The 22,759-nt window shown below is 34.2% G+C and overlaps 1 protein-coding gene across 1 annotated transcript in view; it reads left to right on the top strand.

The window, feature by feature from the left end:
• Window positions 1–261: 261 nt before the first annotated feature.
• The window catches only part of LOC145279911 (4-aminobutyrate aminotransferase, mitochondrial-like), an 84,145-nt gene continuing 61,647 nt past the window's right edge, over window positions 262–22,759 (top strand). Inside the window, exon 1 of the mRNA XM_080131468.1 lies at window positions 262–607. Within this exon, the coding sequence (XP_079987594.1) occupies window positions 511–607 (97 nt within the window). The 5' untranslated portion in view covers window positions 262–510. The remainder of the gene's footprint in view (window positions 608–22,759) is intronic.

Below are 22,759 nucleotides of genomic sequence, written 5' to 3' on the forward strand. Positions count from 1 at the left end.
CTACAACAGCTTCTCAGTTCAAATTCCAAAGCTAGCACATTTACACAAAAATACTAGATTTTGTATTGTCTCCCCTTCACCTTATCGGGACATCTCTTTCTTCCACTCTTTTCACGTCCTCTTTTGTATTTAAATTTTAACCCTCTGTCAACCACCTTCCTATTACTACCACCACTTACGCGTATTGTTCACTCATTCATTCATTCGTTCGTCTGTATATCCTTCCTTTGTTTCGATAGTGCGCGTGCGTGTGTGAGCTCCAGCGTTTATAATAACGAGCAGCCTCGGCAATGTGTTATTACAGCTAGAAAACCGCTTTATTCTCACGCTATTTGCCCGTATTTAACGGTCGCCTAAAACAACTGCGAGAGTGAAAGTGTGTGTGTGTGTGTGTGAAATAGAGAGAGAGAGAGAGAGAGAGAGAGAGAGAGAGAGAGAGAGAGAGAGAGAGAGAGAGAGAGACGGAATTGTATTTACACGAGCAGAGTGGAACTCACAAAAACTGGAATCATGCTGGCTTCTTCAGCGTTGAGGCATTTTCGGAAATCTGTCACGAAGACATTCCCTTGCTCGACATGCCTAGCAAAGCAGACATTCACATCTCATGGTAAGAAGAAGCGACGAACTATTTCAAATTACGTTTCGTGTTTCTTTTTTTTCTTTTTATTTTAAAATGTTTTTATTTAAAGTCAGGTACATGGCGGAACGAAATGAAGTATTTCATCAGGTGTTTTTTTGTTTCGAAACATATTTAGATGGATGTTGGCTTATCCATCTAGTACAATCACCTCTCTCTCTCTCTCTCTCTCTCTCTCTCTCTTTCTTTCTTTCTCTCTCTCTCTTTCTCTTTCTTTCTCTCTCTCTTTCTCTCTCTCTCTCTCTCTCTCTTTCTCTCACACACACACATACAGTCTACAATGCACTGTAAAGAAGCTACGGTTGATTTATATGAAATTATTTTTATATAACGACCTGTTTAAAATGCAAAATTAAAACATCATAGTTCGAGTCTACTCTTAACAGAAACATTCAGTTTGAACGAGCCCCTGTCTTATCAAAGAACCTGCTGTTGATTTTATACGCCGGCCCCTTCTGCTTGTTCAGTGATATAACTTATCAAATGCACTTTTAATGTTAGACTGTATAAAAGTGTTAACTTTGATCAAAATCGGATTGTTCTTTCTTTAATCAGAGTTTTTCGATTATCGATATTCGGTACTTATCGGAAATATTCTGACACAAAACCTGCCGAAGAACACTCGCAGACACATAAAATACATAAAGGTGCCTTTTATATTTAGAGAAAATATAATATAAAAGGGACAATTTCACGGTGAGTCCGATTACCAGAAATACATTTCTATCCGACAGTCTCGATATCGTAAATAAAAACAAATGAATAGTATCATTCTTCTTCTTCTTCTTCTTCTTCTTCTTCTTCTTCTTCTTCTTATTATTATTATTATTATTATTATTATTATTATTATTATTGCTGTTGTTGTTTTAATGATTGTCAGAACTAATACAATTTATGCAAATGTTTCTTTTTATTTCTTGCAAAACATTTGGAAGTTTGTAAAATAAGTTAAAGATGTTTATGTTTTAACTGAACTTCTATTTGCAAAATGCTGAAGTAAGTTCATATTAGAATTAACACACACACATATGTTATTTGGAATTCTTTTCATTTTCATATATATATATATATATATATATATATATATATATATATATATATATATATATATATATATGAAAATAAAATAAAAATTCAAATAGTATCTGAAATGATCGTACAGAGAGTCATTGCTGACCCTGAATTCCCTTGAATTCTAGAAACTGCAAATGTAAATAATGTTCCTATTTACTTGCCTTTTAATAAGAGTAGAGTTAGATATAAGGTCGTTTTTTAATGTGGGGAATATCGAGCTCCCTCAAAAAGAGCATTCTGGATAGAAAAAAAATTTGTTTTAGTCATACGGTATTTCCCCTCCACTCACATCACTATTTTCTCTCTCTCTCTCTCTCTCTCTCTCTCTCTCTCTCTCTCTCTCTATATATATATATATATATATATATATATATATATATATATATATATATATATATATATATATATATATATATATATATATATTCAGGGTTATAGGTGGAGTAAGAACTATAAAAATGATGTTGCTGTTATTCAGTTAATTATATATTATTTTGATATTTCGTACAATCTTTGTTTCATTTTTTTAAATTTTTTGACAAAGAGCAGAGGACTGCTCAACTATCCAAACAAAATATAATAAACTAAAAAAAACTACATAACATTGTTTTCATGCTTATTATAGCACCTATAGCCCTGAAAATACTTCTTTACAGCATATGTGGAATAACGAATATATATATATATATATATATATATATATATATATATATATATATATGTATATATATATATAAATTATAAATAATTATTTATTATACCTGCAGACACTATTGTTTCATGTTTTTTCGTAATCATCAGTGTAGGAAGTGACGATTTCCGCTGCTCGAATGCTCGAATGGTTCAAACCCTGCCATGAATCCAACTTTGACTCCATTAGCAAGTAAAGTTAGCAAGGTATGTTATGAGAATTAAGGGAAAATTAACATCTATAAAGCCAAACACAGGCTTAACGTTATTAAGACGATTTAAAGTGATCTAGCGACCGTAAATCGTGATCTCGCGTAAGGCCAACCGACGTCTTTTATTTCTCAGACGGTGCTCAACTTTTAAGAACTTATTTCTTAAAAAGTAGAAACAATTATAAATTATAGATAATTATTTGAAGAATACAAAAGTGCATTGAGAATTGTAGTGACTATGTACAAAAATAAAGTCTGTAGCACAAAAGGCTGCTCGTTTTAATGATACCACTCACGTCTTGGTAACTCTTCAACTTTTTTCTAGTTAAAAATAAGATGCATCACTTTTTGAACGATCCTCGTACATAGGTTGATGTTTGCCCTGATGTTTTATAATTACAAAGGTTATGCCATGTGAATATTCTTATTGTTTTGACTCTCGATACAGCTAGACAAAGTTAATCAATCGAGAACCAGATCACTCTATATAAAAACATATGATATTAACTCATATATATACTCGAGAGTCAAAATAATGAAAAAATAATCTCTTGTCATAGTCATAGTAATTACTCACGTATTAATCACTGTCGAAATAAATACTGAAAATCGATACATTTAATATTATATCTTATTATAACATTTTATGTACATACATAAACTAATTATATATATATATATATACATATATACGTATACACAGACACAGACACACAGACACAGACACACACACACACACACACACACATATATATATTTATATATATATATATATATATATATATATATATATATATATATATATATATATATATATGGGTCATGCCAAGTCCACTCATTGTTTGTTTGACCGATTTAGAAATAAAAAGCTCTAAAATTGTTTACAAAAAGGGGGCGGGTATTGGTTGAGAAAAGAATATTCAAAGTGGTAGCATAAGATTATAGACTCTAGTTTGTTCTCAATGGCTTAACTGAAAAACGTATCTTAGCATGGATATTTATACATTTAGTCTGCTAATTCCCTAGTAAATAAAGCAAACTATTTTTTGTAGCTTACTTGCTATTAGTATATATATATATATATATATATATATATATATATATATATATATATATATATATAAATTGTATATAAAATCCCGAAACAGTATTTCATGGTAAAGAACTGATGATCCCTTAAATTACCATTAGTAAATTCGAGAAAACAAGTTGATTCAATGATTGCAGGTTATTAAATGACTTACTGACTAAATAGTTTTTTAACGAATGATAAAAAATATAAAACTTAAATAAGTTTCTTTTTGTAAAGTTTTAAGGGTTAAAAAATCTCTCTCTCTCTTTCTCTCTCGCTCTCTCTCTCTCTCTCTCTCTCTCTCTCTCTCTCTCTCTCTCTCTCTCTCTCTATATATATATATATATATATATATATATATATATATATATATATATATATATATATATATATAAATACTAGCATGGGTGCCCGGCGTTAAAAACCCTGACGTCTTTGCTGTTACGACTACCGCCAAACCGGAAGTAACGTAGGTTTAAATTAAGGCTAGACAATCGAAAAGAGGGGAGGACTTTCGAAAATATTGGCGAAAAAAGAGACCCCTCCCTGTAGAAAAATGCCAAGCTGAGGGTGAAGAAATAATTGTTTTTAGTCAATTTTTCGGTATTTGTTGTCTGAAGGGTCGAGATTAAAAACGATACTGATCTTGTGAAAATCCATCGCCTCTGTCGAAAGTTTTAGGCAGACATGCAAACATACATACATTTATATATTGGTAGCTCAAGTTTTCGACCCAAACTGATTAAAAGGCTTGCCTTATCTCTGAATACCCTTTATGCAAAATTTCAAATGTTTAGACCAGAAATTGTTGGAATAATTTGGTAGAGACCGTAGAGGTCAATTTTTTTAAACTTTGACCCCTATTATGACACCTTAAAATTTATTGTTTTGGACTCAAATGAAGTTATTAAGTTAGATCTATGTCCAAGGAACCTATATCTAAAATTTCAAGTGTTTAGACCCGAAATTGTCGGAGGAGTTTGGTAGCGTTCTCAAAGAACTCGTTGAACTTTGATCCCTTAACAGCCAAATTTCTGGCCGAAAACGTATTAAAAAGATTTTCCCAAAGCTCCATATTCTGTATATCAAATTTCGAGTCTGTAGACTGAAAATTGACAGAGGTATTGCATAGGGAAATGTACACAGACAGACATACACATACACAGACAGACACTTTCACTTATATATATATATATATATATATATATATATATATATATATATATATATATATATATTAGCATTTCAGTTCGACGTTGCCCGGGTGTTTGGAGGTGTATGTTGAGCAAAAAAAAAAAAAAGGGGGTAGATTTTTTAAACTTTGACCCCTATTATGACCCCTAACATTTATTGTTTTGGGCTCAAATCAAGATATTAAGTTAGATCTATGTCCAATGAACCTATATCTAAACATTCAAGTGTTTAGACCGAAAATTGTCGGACGAGTTTGGTAGAGTTCTCAAAGGTCAAATCGTTGAACTTTGACCCCTTAAACGCCAAATTACTGACCGAAAACGGATCACATCGATTTCCCAAAATCTCAGTACCCAGTATATCACATTTCGAGTCTATAGACTGAAAATTGACAGAGTTATTGCATAGGGAAATGTACACAGACACATACACAGACGCACAAACAGACATGTTCACTTTTATAGATATACTAGCATTTCAGCCCGGCGTTGCCCGGGTGTTTGGAGGTGTATGTTGAGCAAAAAAAAAAAGTCAATTTCTCTTAATCTTTGACCCCTATTATGACCGCTTAGAATTTATTGTTTTGGGCTCAAATCAAATTATTAAGTTAGCTCCATGTCTAAGGAACCTATATCTAAAATTTCAAGTGTTTAGACCCAAAATTGGCGGAGGAATTTGGTAGTGTTCTCAACATCAGTAAATAGAAAAATATTACGTGCGCATGCATTAGCCTTGACTAGGGGGGTAAGGGAGCGATCATTAAATAATTACGCTGGTCGCCATGGAACTCGACGCCCAAGGAATACATAAAGTGGCACTTATGCACTTATGTTATCGTGCTATTTTTAAAAAATAGTATTTTCACGCTAAATTCAAATTTTACAATATCTTTTTCTTTTATTAATTTGTTAGGTAAAAGTACAGATAACCCGGTCGGTTTCTGATGCGTGGAAAATCTAGCTCCCGAAAAAAAAGGGTACTCTGGATAGTAACAAAAAATTAAAATTGCTTCAGTCTCGAAAGATTTCTCTACTGAACGAGGAAAAAACGGTGAAGTGTAGTTCATCTTCTGTTTCTCTCCCCCCTGTCTCTTAATATCTCTCTCTATCCATCTCTCCCCTTCCCTCACTCAATCTTTCTCTCTATATCACCCTCTCCATCTCTCTTTGGGCCCCTTTCTCTCTCTCTCCCTCTATCTCTGTCCCCTTTCCTTTGTCTCGCCCCTCTCTGTTTCTAACTATCCCCCTCCCTCTGTCTATCTATCAATCCCTTTATCTCTCTCTATCTCCTCCTCTTTCTCTATTTTCCTCTCACCTTCTCTTTTCTATCTATATATCTTCCTCTCTATCTGTCCATCTCAAATCCCTCATCCAATTTTAGTCTCCTAAATTAATTACAGTGAATAAGGCATTGTCAAAACATGGATAAGTCCTATTTTAGTCACCTTTTACTGACTGTGAGAATAGAAGTTATTTGGAAATTACTGCTACCTTGAACAGCACCAGAAGTAACCGGTAAAACCTTTCTAATTAAATTGATTTTAGCAGCTATTCGGTAACAAAATGACATAGCCTTAGCCCTTGCTGCATGAGGAATACCTGCAACCTTGCTACCAAGTAGAAGAATTATTTATTCTACTTTGAAACATTCAATTTTTCCAAAATCTCATATGCGACATCTCCAAAACATCCAATATGGGGGAAAATATTGCAAAAATGCAAACTTATTGTTTAGGATGAATGCACAATGGTACGCAAAAAATTACTTCAGGCTCTTGGTTGATCCTTGCAAGATTTGCGTGGCAATGTCAGACCATTTGGGAATGCAGTATTATTGCTTGCAAGAGATGTCAGACAAATGTTACCTGTTATTCTTCAATCAACACCAGCAGATGAAATAGATGCTTGCCTCAAATACTCTACTTTTTTGTGCCATGTGAAGACATTAAACTTAACTCAAAATATGCATGTCCAGTTGCAGATTGTTTTATCCGCACAGAAATTTTTGCATCACTTGTGGGAAATTGGGTACGGAAAAGTGCCAGCTGATCAAAGATAAGGACAAAATTCTTTGACTTTTAACTTCTGTAATTTTATTGCATCAAAAGAAGAGTTAGTTTAAAAGGTTTTTGCAGAAATTCAAATTATAAGAATTCCACTTGACTAAGTGAACGATCTATTCTTGCAGGACAATACAAAGACGTCCACGTTATATTCAATGTAAAATTCCAAGTGAAGTAGTCAAATACAAATCCATCGACACTGTTGTGATAGCAGATAAAGTGGTAAATTATCCAACAATTATATTTGCCAGGAATGCCACCGCCTGTATTGCAACTGAAATTTGGCGTACTAATTAGCATGTTGTGAAATATAAAATAATCCAAGCTTTGCAATGGCACATAGCTTGCAGTAAAAAAAAAATTAACAAATAATATCATAGAAACAACAATCATAACAGGACTTTTTACAGATGACTATATCTCCATTCCATGCATTCCTATGATTCCATCGGATACATCATTACACTTTAAGAAATTGCACTTTCCAGTTTTATTGTCGTTTGCAATAACCCTCAATAAAGCACAGGGAACAAGCTTTACAATTGTGTGGCTTACAGTTACATACTGACTGTTTTTTCATATGGACATAAATTGTATTCAAGAGTCACCAAACCAGAAAATCTCTATATTAGCTAAAAAAATGGAACAACAAAAACTGAGTACTCATACGAAATGGAAAATTAAACCTATAAGAAATATGCATTTTCTCATTCTGGAACTTTTTCCAACGCGCCAATTTAAGTCACAACAACGCGTGGCAGGTTACAGCTAGTATATATATATATATATATATATATATATATATATATATATATGGCACAATCACGATGACACACCGGTTCTCACCAGATCACCGAAGTTAAGCAATGTTAAGCCTGGCCAGTACCAGATTGGTGACCATTTTGGGAGTTTAGGTGCGGTATGTACCGCATTGAGTTGTAGAAATGTCTATGTTGGTATCTGGAGGTGCATTAATTCACTGGGAAAGATGCACCCGCAGTCTTCGTTAAACATGCAGAAGGAAACTCTGATGTAACAACCTGCGGTCTACTGCATACTCTGTCCTGTGGCAGTCATCTACACCGACGGAGGTTAACAGTAATACCAAAAAATGTGGATTATATACACAATGCCTTTACTCTTTTATCATTTGTGTGTATTTCCGAGTAACTTAGATGTCGTGGTGGAAACTCATACATCGACGGGAGAGTCCATTTCATATATATATATATATATATATATATATATATATATATATATATATATATATATATATATATATATATATATATATATAAGCATGGATGCCCGGTATTGCCCGAGTATTTGGAGATGTATGTTGAGCAAAAAAAAAGTGGTCAATTTTTTAAATTTTGGCTCCTATTATGACCCCTTAACATTTATTGTTTTTGGTTAAAATCAAGTTATTAAGTTAAATCCATGTCCACGGAAACTATATCTAAAATTTCAAGTGTTTACACCGAAAATTCTCGGAGGAGTTTGGTAGAGTTCTCAAATGTCAAATCGTTGAACTTTGCCCCCTTAATCGCCAAATTTCTGGCTAAAAACCGATCACATCGATTTTCCCAAATCTCAGTACCCTGTATATCAAATTTCGAGTCTGTAGACTAAAAATTGACAGAGTTATTGTGTAGGGAAATGTACACACACAGACACACAGATACATAGATACACACACAGACAGACACTTTCACACACACACTCACACACACACACACACATGCACACACACACACACACACATATATATATAGTTGTACAGAAGTTCAGAAAAACATTGGTACCGTCGGTTTCAAGCCCAACATTAAGGGTTTTTTCTGAACTTCTGTACAATTAAATACATAAATATTAAGCTCTTATATCGAAAACGTTTTTCTTTGTAATCGAGCACTTTGTTGGAATTCTTTCTCCGAAAAACAGTAAACAAATATATATATATATGGTTGACTATTATAGAAAACTGATCACATATAATGATAGAAGATGTACCGAGACACAGGCATAATTATGATTCATTAAAATTGTGGGGTCTGCGTACGCGCCGGGTCCACAAAGTATGGGAATAAAAAATAAAAAAAATAAAATAAACGTTTACAAGTGTTTTTGATATAGATGTACATAATAATACTTTGATAAATATGTTTTAACTTAAATAGGGATGGTATAATAAAATTGTGCGGTCTGCGTTCGCGCCTAGCCTCCATTGAATGGAAATAGGCACAAACTTTAATAAAGACTTTTCATATCTATCTGCGTAAGTATACTTTGATAATTATGTTTCAGTTTGAAGAAATATGGTATAATAAAATTATGGGGTGTTCGTTCGCACCTGACCTCCATAGAATGGAAATATGTCACAAAGTTTAACAAGGTTTTTTTAATATAGATCCACAGAATATTGTGATAAGTGTTTCAGTGTGAACAGGTATGGTATAATAAATTATAGGGTTTATCTATTTTATTTTAACTTTCATCATATTTTGCTTTGGTTTTGATACCCCCAAATTCGAAGCTATCTCTTTACAACCCTTCCTTTTCATAACCTATCATACTTTCATAAATCAGAGTCCATTTTCTGTAGGCTGTTTTTGAACCCAGTCAACGACGGGTACTTTTGCTAGTATATATATATATATATATATATATATATATATATATATATAAAGTTTATTTATACAAACATTAATGGCTACATATGTGCGTACATGTTTCTGTAATCACCCGTGCTAAAGAAGATTACCTCTTCAGGCCATGAATATATATATATATATATATATATATATATATATATATATATATATATATATATATATATATATATATATATATTGTAGTTGCGGAAAGCAAAAAGGCAAATAGAGATTTTTTTTAATCATAAAAATTGATAATAATTGATGTATAAAAATTTTATTTACATAATCTATGATTTTATATGCATATTTTAGATAAATAGAGAATGCAAAGAATAATTTGTTTTTCTTCTATTCTGTCTCTTTTAACAGAGGGTCTCTCTCTCTAATATATATATATATATATATATATATATATATATATATATATATACAAAACTACTTAATTTACTCACATAAAATTAGTATACGAAAGTATAGATTTATGCTCAATACGTAGGTAGAGCTAGTTAGTAATTTATAAAATATATATGGCGATTAAGCTACACTGAATATTCCGCATTTCATCCACTCTAGGACTCTCCAGGCTTATGCGCGAATTCTGTGGTTGTTTATCGTGTTTATATGCTCCTCTTCTATTGAGATTTTAGTTAGCCAATCAGCTTTCTAGTATCCACCGCGCCCTTCCTATCAGCCAATGGGCATGCATTTATCGGACAAAGGATCTGTTTTAAAACTAGGTTAGTGGTTTTTTTTATTGTTAGTTTATATATAAATGCATATATGTGTACATACATATATGCACTTATATATACATATATATACATACATACATACATATATGTGTGATCGTTTATGTATATACATGTTTATTTAATATATATATATATACATATATATATATATATATATATATATATATATATATATATATATATATATATATATATATATATATACCGCCATTGTCTTATTTCGCTTCGTCATGTAAACAGGTAGAATCTGAGGTAACTATAAATCAGGCGATAGAATTTGGCCAATCAAATTAAGCCTTTTGTTTTAATGCGTGGACTAAGAAACGTGCCTACACATGTTAGAGAAATTAGTTCTGAAGTAACAGTGAACGTGAAAGGAAGTTCCCTCGTGTGTGATCGTCGCCAAGATTAAAGAAAGCAGTGGAAATGCATAATGTCATACAAACAGGAAAAGGCAAAATGCAAGAAACGGGGCAAGAGCGTTTTAAAATGAATCAACTGTCTGGGCGAATTTTATGGATACTTGAACTTCGGTTTGGAGTTACTAACTCCCGGAAGTTACGGAGAGAAATGGAGATATATTTTATTTCAAACAGAGATAAAATTATGAAATGCAGTTCGAGTTGAAGTTCGAGTTCGTGTTGGAAGTTTGCATCTTCGCAAGAAGGCACCCTGTGATACGAGATCGTTGTGGGTTTGCGAGCCGTAGGTTTTACTTAATTTTTGCAAGCCGGGGTACGACTTGATCAAGTAGGACACGAGCCTCAAGTTTTGCGAGTTGTGGGGTCCTTTTGTTAAAAAAAATATAAGAATATAAAAAGGGGGAAAGAAAGAAAAAAGAGGACGCCATGGATGGCATGCAGTCATCATGTATGAATTTATATTCCTTATATACACGAAACCAAGTGGAAAGGTTGGTGACGAATTCATTTTCATTCTCTATTTCTTTCAAGGTTCTCTTCTTTTAAAATTACTTATTTGGTGTTTTAACGGCTGCAAGCTCGATCTAAATGACTTTGAAACTGGCGTGTTCACCCGCATTTAGTCGATTTGCACTTTCACTCTTATATTCCGGCAAATAAGTTATCCTCCTGACTGAAGAAATTATTTGACTGTCAGCTTTCAATGCCCTGAGAAGTTTAACCACATCGTGCTATCCTGCAATTGAAAAGTTTAAGAGACTTTCATTTTGTCGTCTTTCTTATCCGTTGATTTTATTTAAAAAAATAAAAATAAAAACAAATTATAACATTCTCATGATTTGTGTCCTCTTTTCAATTTTTGCATTTGTTGCTTTTTGATAACCTGCCAAAATAACATATGAGGGTCTCCTCAGGAAAATTAGATCACACGGTATCACTAGTAGAATACTTAACATAATTAAATCCTTCTTAGACAAGAGAAAATCCAGGTTGTCCTCGACGGTCGTACATCTAAACAATATGATATAAATGCGGGAGTGTTCCATTAGACCTCTATTGTTCCTAATATTCATAAATGACCTCCCTGACAAAATTGCCTCTGATATGGGTATATATGCTGGTGACACCACACTCTATAACAGGCACGACAGGAAAACAAATGAACACATACCTAAAGAAATGGCAGAAACACTAGAGGATGACCTCCAATCTGTAGTGGAATGGGGACAAAAATGGATGGTCACGTTCAATGGCGCCAAGACTAAACTTGTTTCCTTCAATAATTACAAGAAACCTTCTCTACCACCAATAGCCAACGACTCTTTATCTGAGAGTACATCTTTCAAACTTCTTGGCCTAACGTTTACAGGAAACATGAGTTGGAACAATTACATTGAAAGCATTGCCAGGGTCGCTGCGAAGAATGCTACCGCGCTAGAAAATTACTAACACCCGAAAGTATCCTGTACCTCTATAAGGCCACTATTCTCCCATGTATGGAGTATTGCTGTCATATTTGGGCTAGTGCGTCTGCTACTAGTCTCTCGCTCCTAGACAAGGTTCAAAGGAGAGTCGCCAATCTGATAGGCCCTGAACTGGCATCTAAGCTTCAGCCTCTATCCCATCGATGAAATGTTGCATCCCTCTGCCTGTTCTACAAGTATTTTAATGGTAAATGCTCTGACGAACTGCAAGTACTTGTACCCCCACGATGTAAACACCCTCGACAAACCCGACAGGCAGCTAAATCCCATCCTCACACAGTAGAGATCCCTAGATGTAAAAGATCTTTCTACTCCAGTACTTTCTTCCTCAGAACCGCTAGAGTCTGGAATTCCATTCCAGGTCCCTGCTTCCCCAACTGTACTGACGTGTAGAAGTTCAAGTGTAACGTGAACCGACATCTTGCTGTCCAAATCCCTACATAGTACCCCAGTAGTTGTTGCCCCTGATAGTAGCCCCCTACACCAAAGTGGTAATGTGCGTTGTTTGGGGTGAAAATGTAAAAAAAAAAAAAAGATAAAAAAAAATCTTACTTTCCTCTTTATTCGAGAGGTAGAAAACATGTAAATATAGAGGCTTCAGAGGGATATAAGCATATGAACCGATGCCTGCCCTATGAAGATTTGTCCTGGTATAGGTTTTTGTTTAGAGATAAAGTTGGATGGCGAATTTCCAATGGGGGACACTCCTGGAACCGAGCGGATCTATATACCAGTCTTCATACATGGATTGAAGGTAACCAGAGCGCTCGATACTGAATTGGAAATGTAATTGTTTCCTCAAGTGATCTTTCTTGCTGTTTAGTCAGTATCCAAACTGTCAAGCCGCAGAGCAAGATAGAGTTGTTCACTGCGATCCTAAAAATCCATCTTAAGATTGGAAGTTACACTACATCACTTGCCTTTGCAGAGTTTATTTTCTTTTTCCCGGTGTTGCTTGCGAGGAAGACAAATTTTAGTTATTTACCGTTTTCCAGTTAATTTCTTCTAGATTTTAGTTATTAAATCCTGTTTTGCCAACATTAACGTAAAGATCAATCTCATTGGTCGCTACTTCAATGAGATTGAGGTTTGATAGTTTCAGAAATCGTGTCTGACCTCAAGATCATCGGAGTAATCTACATCTATTATTCTTTTTGTTTAATGATTGAGAATTTCTGAATTTGGCACATTGGTCATGTAAAAATTCAATTTAAGTAGTAGAACTGACACCTATTCACGGTAGCCGCCTTCAGCCTCAATCATCGCCTCGATACGGGTCCGGAACTGGAAACATACCTTTTTCACAAGCGCCAGCGGAAGCTCGACGAATACCAGTGGATGGCGGCGATCAGGCTGGATTTGATATTGTAGGAGATCATGTTGGTGATGTTTTCGACATATGACCAAATAAAGTAGTTCAGCGGGTTTGTGTAGAGGGAAGAGGGGGCCAGCGAGAAAAGAGTACAAAGTCGTAACACTTTTTCTGAAGCCAAGCTTGGGTCGCTTTGGACTTGTGGGTCGGCGCTGATTCCTGCTGCCACCCCCAGGGTCTGCCAGCGTCCACCCAATTGCACGAGGGGATCACTATACTTTTCAGCACATCCAGGTACACTTTGGTGTTGACTTTCAAGCAGACTTCGAAGATGTGAGGTGGCATGATGTTGTTCTCACTTAAAACAGCACCAAAGACCATAACCGTGGGTCGTTCGATGCATTTAGTTGTGCCCTCAAGCGTTAAACCGCCAGGATTTGCATTTTGAGGGTACTGGCAATGGTCTTGTTGTCATAACTTGGATTCGTAGAGAGCATGAGTTGTACAGCGGCGCATCTCCAGTCTCGCTTTGTCACATTTGTGTTACTCGTTAAACATTGTATCAAACATGATAGCAGGCTCCTATCGATTTTTGTAATCTCTCCTTGTACTTTCTTCACTCTTTTCTATATATAAATTGTCACCGACTTGATATGCCTCCATTATATATATATATATATATATATATATATATATATATATATATATATATATATCAGAATTATATATATATATATATATATATATATATATATATATATATACACACACATATATATATATATATATATATATATATATATATATATATATATATATATATATATATATATATATCAGAATCCTGAGGTGATTAGGAACACAGATTAATTAATCGTGTGGCATCGAGTCTTACAGAATATTTTTTGAGGTAATATTATATAAGATAGTCCCTGCCAAAAGGATAATAGCTCAATATACTTGATACAGCAAATAGAATTTATAGTTTTTTTAAAAAATTAAATTCAGAAAAACATCATTTTTCAGAACAGAAATGTATTGTTTGAATAAAGAATACAATCTGAACTGTATTCTTTATCCAAATAATAAATTTCTGTTCTGAAAAATGATGTTTTTCTGAATGAAATTAAAAAAAACTCTCTCTCTCTCTCTCTCTCTCTCACTCTCTCTCCACACACACACACACACACACACACACACACACACACACACACACATATATATATATATATATATATATATATATATATATAATGGAAAAGAGTTGGAGACGCCATGTGATTCCTAATCAGGTTGGTTGTCGTGGATTTTGGAATGCTCCGTCATTTCGTTTCTTTCAAAAATAGGAATCACGGACTGCAATCTGAAAATTACCTTTGATCGTCTTAAGAACACATCTCAATATGCATCCAGTTGGATTTGGTCCAGAGCGAAAAGACTGTAGCCTGAACAGACGTTATAATTTTTACTTGTTGATCTGTTTTTTTTTTTTTTTTTTTTTTTTTTAATAGCCTGCTCTGTGGCGAAAACTGCTTGGTCGCATCAGGAGTGACATTATCACCTTGAGCTACTGAAACTGTGTTATTACACTGGTTTCCGGCTGATGAGGGCAGGATTTCGCGCATGTTTTCGCATGTTGTATGATGAAACAAAAAATAATAATAAATAAATAAATAACGAAACAAGGGGAGACAACTGTTCCAAACTATTTATAATTGTAATGATTATTTTGATTTATTACGAAAGTTTCATTTTAGTAAATAAAATGTTCGTTTCTTAAGACATAAATTAAGACATAATAACAATGTTCATTCATTTCAGAATTTTCTCTCTATAGAAAGACGGTTCATTAAAAAGTTTGTTAAAAAGAAGCCATGCATTTTCGAAAAGGTTCGTTATTTAAGTCATACCCTTTCATATAAATACAAAACATATTTTAATTCAATAGATGTTTAGATAATGTTTTATTTCATGTTATTATGTTAATTTGGTATGTTTTACCAATTAGTTCCACGAAACTTTAACAACTCTTCGCATTCTCTCTACTCGTTCCGAATGGAGTTCTCCAAAAATGAAAACAAAAATTGTTAAAAAATCTACTAAAGTGCGTAACGGACCCCCCCCCAAAAAAAAACAGAATATGTGTTTTTTTTTATTATTATTTACATAAAATGTATTAAATAGTCCTTTGAGTTAGCTAGCTGTTGTTTTAAAACTGCCAATGAATCGAAAGCTGAAAAACCTAAGTACGATTTAATTGTCTCTTAAATGTATACCGTATAAATAACACACATATAGGCTTCTATATTTTTCAATTTATGTATTTTTGTGCAATTTATGTATGTTTTTGATGGGTGTCCTATACATTCACCCGCTATATCATACATTCCAACCAAAATATCTTTTTAAGATTCTAACCGTCTTCCAATAATGAGTGACAAAATGCGTTTCGTTTCCAATATGTGTAAGTGCAATTTCTATTGTATTGATGCATTTAAAAAATTATTTTATCACTTCGTCGTCTTTCTTTTCTTTTCCTTTCCAAGTTCCCCTATTTCTATCCCCATCTTCCCACCTCCTCTTATTTCTGTATCTATCTGTTTGTTTCCTATCTTCGTGTATGGCAACAGCTGGTAAAGCGCATTTATTCCGTTTATCGACTTTATCGAACGAAATTCCAAATCATCGATTGAACCCCCGCTGCTTCTCGTTACCATGGCAACAAAAAATTCTTTACAACCTTATCCCCATCCGCATCACCATGCTGATTCTTTGGAAATTCTTTAGCATCTTTCAACATGTTCCAGTCATTCTCTTCAAATACTCAACGACAGCCATCGATGTATTAGCCTAATACCACACACACACACACACACACACACACACACACACACACACACACACACACACACACACACACACACACACACACACACATTCAAAGAAGAATAGTTTATACACGAGGAATGAATTTGACGCAAGGTTGTGTTTTAATGTGGGGAACTTCAGCTCCGCCAAAATGACACTTTGGATTGGGACAAAAATAAAACTTGCCTCTGTCAAGAACGACAACTCTTTCATTAACCGATGACAAAACAGTAGAAGAGTAGGTACTACACTTTGATGTTATTTCATGCCAAAACACGAGACATGTTTGAAACGAGTCGTCGCATAGGCTACGTACAATACATAATATAAAATATTTTTTTATACGATCAATAGAACACAAGTTGCAATTTTTTACTGGCAGCTGTTTTACTTTGCAAAAGACTACAGTATATTTAATAACTTTCAATACTGCATATTTTCACATGCTAAGAACAAAATCGAAATTTTTCCATAGGTCCAAATCCTCTATATATCAAGTTTCAAGACTGTAGACCAAAAATTTACAGAGGAGATTTGTAGAGACATTCTGCACACACAGAGGCATAAAAAAATAATTAATTAAAGTTCGTTTTTCAAAGAATATGCAAATTAGGTGACTTTTATTTAGTAGCTCCTATATCCATGATTGAGTATATTAAGAATTCATTTTTATATTTTTAATTGCAAAAAAGTAGGCTTTTAATGTCAATGTTAGTGCGACGAAAATACATATTTATACACACACACACATATAATTTTCAGAATGTGAGAAATTATATAATTATTTCCACAGTCAAACAACGTCGCAGCCTACACAAGCCATGACAGCCAACAAACCGGAAGTCGAAGACTCGAGTTTCGCCCTCATTTGGGTTCATCAGTTAGACATATGCGAACCCGGGTTTCAAATCCTGGGTTTCAAATCCCGGGTTCGCATATGTCTAACTGATGAGCCCAAATAAGGGCGAAACTCGAGTCTTGGACTTGGACTTGTTGGCTGTCATAGCTCTATTTTCCACTCTATGAAGGACAATTTTTATTGTGAAGGCGTACACTGAACGATTGCTATCTTTACTTTATGTAATCATGTTTTGATCATGGATTTGTTTTAAGCATATCAAAACATATGGTGCTCTCTTCTAATCTCACTAGATATCACACACTGACAAAATAAATAGTTTATTTATATAGAGATAGAGCTAAAAACAAAAAATCATATTATCGTAGTGTCTTTTCTCGTCAGCTTTAAGTAAATAGTCCGATAGATGGATTTCTTTGTAGGCTACTGACGGCCTATGCAGATGCAAGCAATTCCTTGTTCAAACACTTGTCTTTTTGTGTGTGTGAATCTCATGGAAAATGTTCTGGTAAATACTTGTTTACCTGCGAAAGTTCATGTATTACTTCGTAGAGTCGAGCAGCAAATTTTTAGTGTGTTTTATTTTGTGAGTTTCAAATCACCAAGCTTCGTCATTTTTCAGGCACGCCAGGATATTTTACTCAAAAATTATTTACTGCCACTTATCACGGTCTTGAATTAGTCTTTCGACTGCCAGAGTGCTAGCAGCGGCATGACAGTCTCAACTGTTAGCTAATTTACCCGTATATTTGAATGCCACTCTCTTGATCTTTTTTTGCATGGAATCTTAATATGATGCCTTTACATAGTAAGAGTCTGGTAACAAAAACCCGTGGCGTAGTGGATAAAGTACTTGGTAAATTCAGTTGGAAGTTAGACTCTTCTGTAGGTTAAAGCTAAAAACCTCAGTGCCGGCGACACTCAAAAATATAATTGCGAATTTCTTAGAAGTTTGACCCAGTAATGGCTGGCGGAACTAGAACATGTTACGCCAGTTGATTAAATAATCGGTTCCGTTCGAAATTCCGTGTAGATTCCCGATTTCAATAAGATACACCCGAAAAAAGTCGAAGATTACATCGACCGAAACGCTGTGAAAATAACAATCAAGATGAGAACAGTAGTCTAAAACATCCAAATAATACGAATAATCAGTCATCATCTCAAAAATTCAGTAACATAGTATCAATCGGTTACGTCTCGCAACATATTTACTCAAACGAAACAAGGTAATTCGGCCAGTAAATACAAATACTGTGATTGTAAGAGATTTATTTACTTACTAGCAACGAAAGACTTTTTAAATATAATTTTAAAAGTTTGAAAAACTCCCAAGACACACCCACAATACTCTCTCTCTCTCTCTCTCTCTCTCTCTCTCTCTCCCTCCCTCTATACGGCACTAACAATTAAGAACAAAATACACTACAATATATAATACGCATGCATATAACATTATAAAAAACGTAAGGCGGGCCAAATACCGTAACATCCGGGGGAAAAAACATCGTATTCTACATCTTAACCTAAAAAGTGATTACATGTGAGTGTGTGACGCTAATTTGATAATCGTAGACATTTTGACCTTTACTTTTTTATTCCATGTCAATTTAATGTGTAAATAAAGTGAAAATTATCACGTGACACCACGTATATATCTGAAACGTTATCAGTCAAGTGACCTTTAATGAAATGATTATATAATGCATTACAACCTCCGTTCCCACACAGAAGTGCTAAACACACACACACACACACACACACACACACACACACACACACACACACACACACACACACACACACATGTAATCTGAGGTTATTGTTTTTCAGAGGTTAAGTAACCAATGAAGTTTAACGAGGTCAATACAATACCTAAGCAGAGCAAGGTATACACTTTATTTGTTTTTACATAAGCAGTAATATGTTACTACACAGTCATGAGCATGTTTCGGCCAGATAGTCACCAGAACAAACTTGAGACTTGATATATAGGGGACTTGGACCCATGGAACAATTTCGATTTTATTTTTAACATGGGAAAATAGCTGCTATCATTGAATCAAAATTAAAAAAAAAAACAAAAAAAAAAACAAAAACAAAAACAAAACAAACAAACAGCTTACCTTGGCAATGTAAGTCGAATAAGACTCTACTCCTGCTGCTACTTTTGCGCATGATCAAAATTAAATATTCATTGCCCAAAGTCACTTATTTCGTATCCTTCTGTCGGTTACTGGTAACTAGTTGACCGAAACATGCCCATGACTGTGTAGCAACATATTACTGCTTATGTAAAAACAAATAAAGAGTGTGTATATATATATATACAAGAATAAAAAAGCATTGGAAATGCAAAAGGATATAGGGATGGTATGTCAAAAGTATACAAACAAGATAGCTATGAATGGCTAGGCACATGGAAATAGAATTGCATCCATAGTATAGCCCTATAGCTTTTCTCCAATCTTCATTCCGTGCCATCATTACGGTTGTAAAAAGCTATAGGGCTATACTTTGGATGCAATTCTATTTCCATGTGCCTAACCATTCATAGCTATCTTGTTTGTATACTTTTTGGCATACCATCCCTATATCCTTTTGCATTTCCAATGCATTTTTATTCTTGTTAATTAGTATTTTTACTTACAGTCTTATTTTAAAACTTACATTCATGATAGTATTGTCTTTTTTAGGAGGCGGCTCATTGCCGCCTCCATTAGTAGCAGGTCGCTTCCTGCTGGGGTTTAGGTCTTTGGGTTTTGGGCCTTAGGAGTTGCCTCTTGGTCCTCCATCGGTTCTATATTACATAGAGAGTGCTACCGCCTCTCTGATAAAACAGTTAGAGTATTATAAAGTTCTAAAATGTTCATACCTTCACTATTAAATTTTTCTTGGTTCATTCTTTGGCGTTTTGGCAAAGATTTGGCAGTTTTTGATATTTATATTTATAATAGTTTGTGCATGAGGCAGCTTTTTTCCCCTTGGGATCCCTGTTATACCGTGCTTTTGAGTCAGCACGTGAGGCAGCCTTCTTTTTTTTCTGGTTCTTTGTTATAAAGAGCACGTGAGGCAGCTTTTTTCCCTCGGAATCCCTGTTATACCGTGCTTTTGAGTCAGCACGTGAGGCAGCCTTCTTTTTTTCTGGTTCTTTGTTATAAAGAGCACGTGTGGCAGCCTTCTTTTTTTTCTGGTCCTTTGTTATAAAGAGCACGTGAGGCAGCTTTTTTCTCCTCAGAATCCCTGTTATACCGTGCTTTTGAGTCAGCACGTGAGGCAGCCTTCTTTTTTTCTGGTTCTTTGTTATAAAGAGCACGTGAGGCAGTTTTTTCCCCTCGGGATCCTTGTTATACCGTGCTTTTGAGTCAGCACGTGAAGCAGCCTTCTTTGCCTCAGGATTTGCATGATACTTAATTTTTATTATTTCAGCATTTTTCTGATAGTATTCTTTTTGCTCAGATAATACCTTGACTTTGTTTTTTTCATAGTCTATATTTCTCTGAGCTTTTTTACTACGTGCTGACTTTGGCATTTTTTATTAAATGTAAACATATAACACTTATGTGTATCTTACTATAATATCACTTATCTTATAGCGCAAGACAACTCTCGTAGAATTGAGATACTGCCCCGTCACCAATAGTTAAATGTGGAACGGTATATACACCAATAGTGTAGTTGTTATCTTTATATGAAGTCCTAATCAGTGACAGTGTGAGGTTACTTGGTTAATTTATTGTAGTTTATTTTAGAAAACTTACTTGTTTTTATTAGTAGATTGTGTATAGTAGCCACAATATCTAGTTATTTTTGTGGCTAGGGCTTGGATTTTGATTCTTTTTGGTCAGCTTCCAGTGAGTTCTTAGAAGATGACTTTCTTGCAGTTTCTTTTGCGGTTAATTTAACTTATTTCCTTTGGCGTTTGGTGAGTTCTTAGAAGAACTGGTCTGATCTACTTTTCTTAGCGAGCGAAGAGATTCAGCTGCATTTAACAATGGTTGCTATAGTGTATTTTTGCGAATGCGTGAGAATTTCAAGTTTCCTCCTTATTTTTCAATAGTTTGACAGTAGTCATGTGTCTTTCTGCCAAGAGCGACAGACGTCAGTGTTAGCCGTGATCGTCTAGAGGTTAGGACCCCACGTTGTGGCCGTGCTAACCTAGGTTCGAATCCTGGTCACAGCATTGACATTTTGTACATATTTTACAGTCCAAAATCTGAAGAATTATTTGTTTTTATAACATTGTTTTTTGACGTCGTACTTGCTGATAGGTTACTCTTATAACAATTTTGATCAACTGAGATAAAGATTTCGTGGTTTCATTAACGCTGGTGGGTTACTGTTTAAAGAAAAAACCTTAACGTTCACCTCAAATATTCAGCGTCCAAGAACTATAGGCCACTGGCAAACTGGAACGTCTGTGAGCATCCAGTGTATTATTTGGAGCTGTCCCTTTTGAGAGAAGTTCCGTGTTCGAAGTGGTCTGTCTACATTGGGTATATAGTGTTTAAAACTTGTTATTACACGTAATCTTATTTAATTATGGAGTTAGCTAAAAAGCGATGGGTCACTGCACTTCTCCGTGTAAAGAGCAGTCGATTGATGCTTGAACTGTTGTCAGAGACCGTTCGTACACCGAGATACATCGTCTCAAAAGAAAGAAGAAAGCAGAAGAAGAAAGAAGAAAGAAGAACAATTGGCCATTTTTGTACCCTTTTTTTGCTCTCTTTTGACATTTTAACCGACGTTCTAACACTCGCTGGATTCGTAAGACGCTTCTCTGTAAGAATATGTGCTTTTTGAAACTTATAAGTTGATTTTAGTTGAGATTTGGATAGTTTTGTTTTGTAGACGTATATAGGCGTGTACGGGCCATCCCTATATAGAGAGTACTACCGCCTCTCTGATATATATATATATATATATATATATATATATATATATATATATATATATATATATATATATATATATATAATAGCATCATCTCCTTCATTAAAGATTGCGTAAGCATAAAACACTAGGGTCAATAGGTACTAATAGTTATATCAAAAATATTAACATCACACTCTTAAAAAACAAAGATTGAGCCGCTAGAAGAATTTATAATAAGTTATCAAACTAGGGATAAAACGATGGTCCAGTCACAACCGTTAAACACTTATATGACTAAGCTTACTGAATATATCCTGCTGATTCAATATTACATCGAGTTTAAATTCTCCTCATTCCCATATTAATTTATGTTAATCTAGCGGTAAAATATCAGACTGCAAAGTCAAAGGTGACTTTGACACTGAGTTCAAATTCTTTTAACGGTAGTAATTATCATTTCCTACAATAGAGATTGCATAAACATGAAACACTAATGTATATAAGTATAATAGATATTTATATAACAAATATGATATATACACACATATAAACATGTATATATATTAATTATAATTAAAAATAGTCATTTTAA

The sequence above is a fragment of the Euprymna scolopes genome, chromosome 7, assembly GCF_053919585.1.
Source record: "Euprymna scolopes isolate OS-2025 chromosome 7, ASM5391958v1, whole genome shotgun sequence".
Taxonomy (NCBI): Eukaryota; Metazoa; Mollusca; class Cephalopoda; order Sepiida; family Sepiolidae; genus Euprymna; species Euprymna scolopes.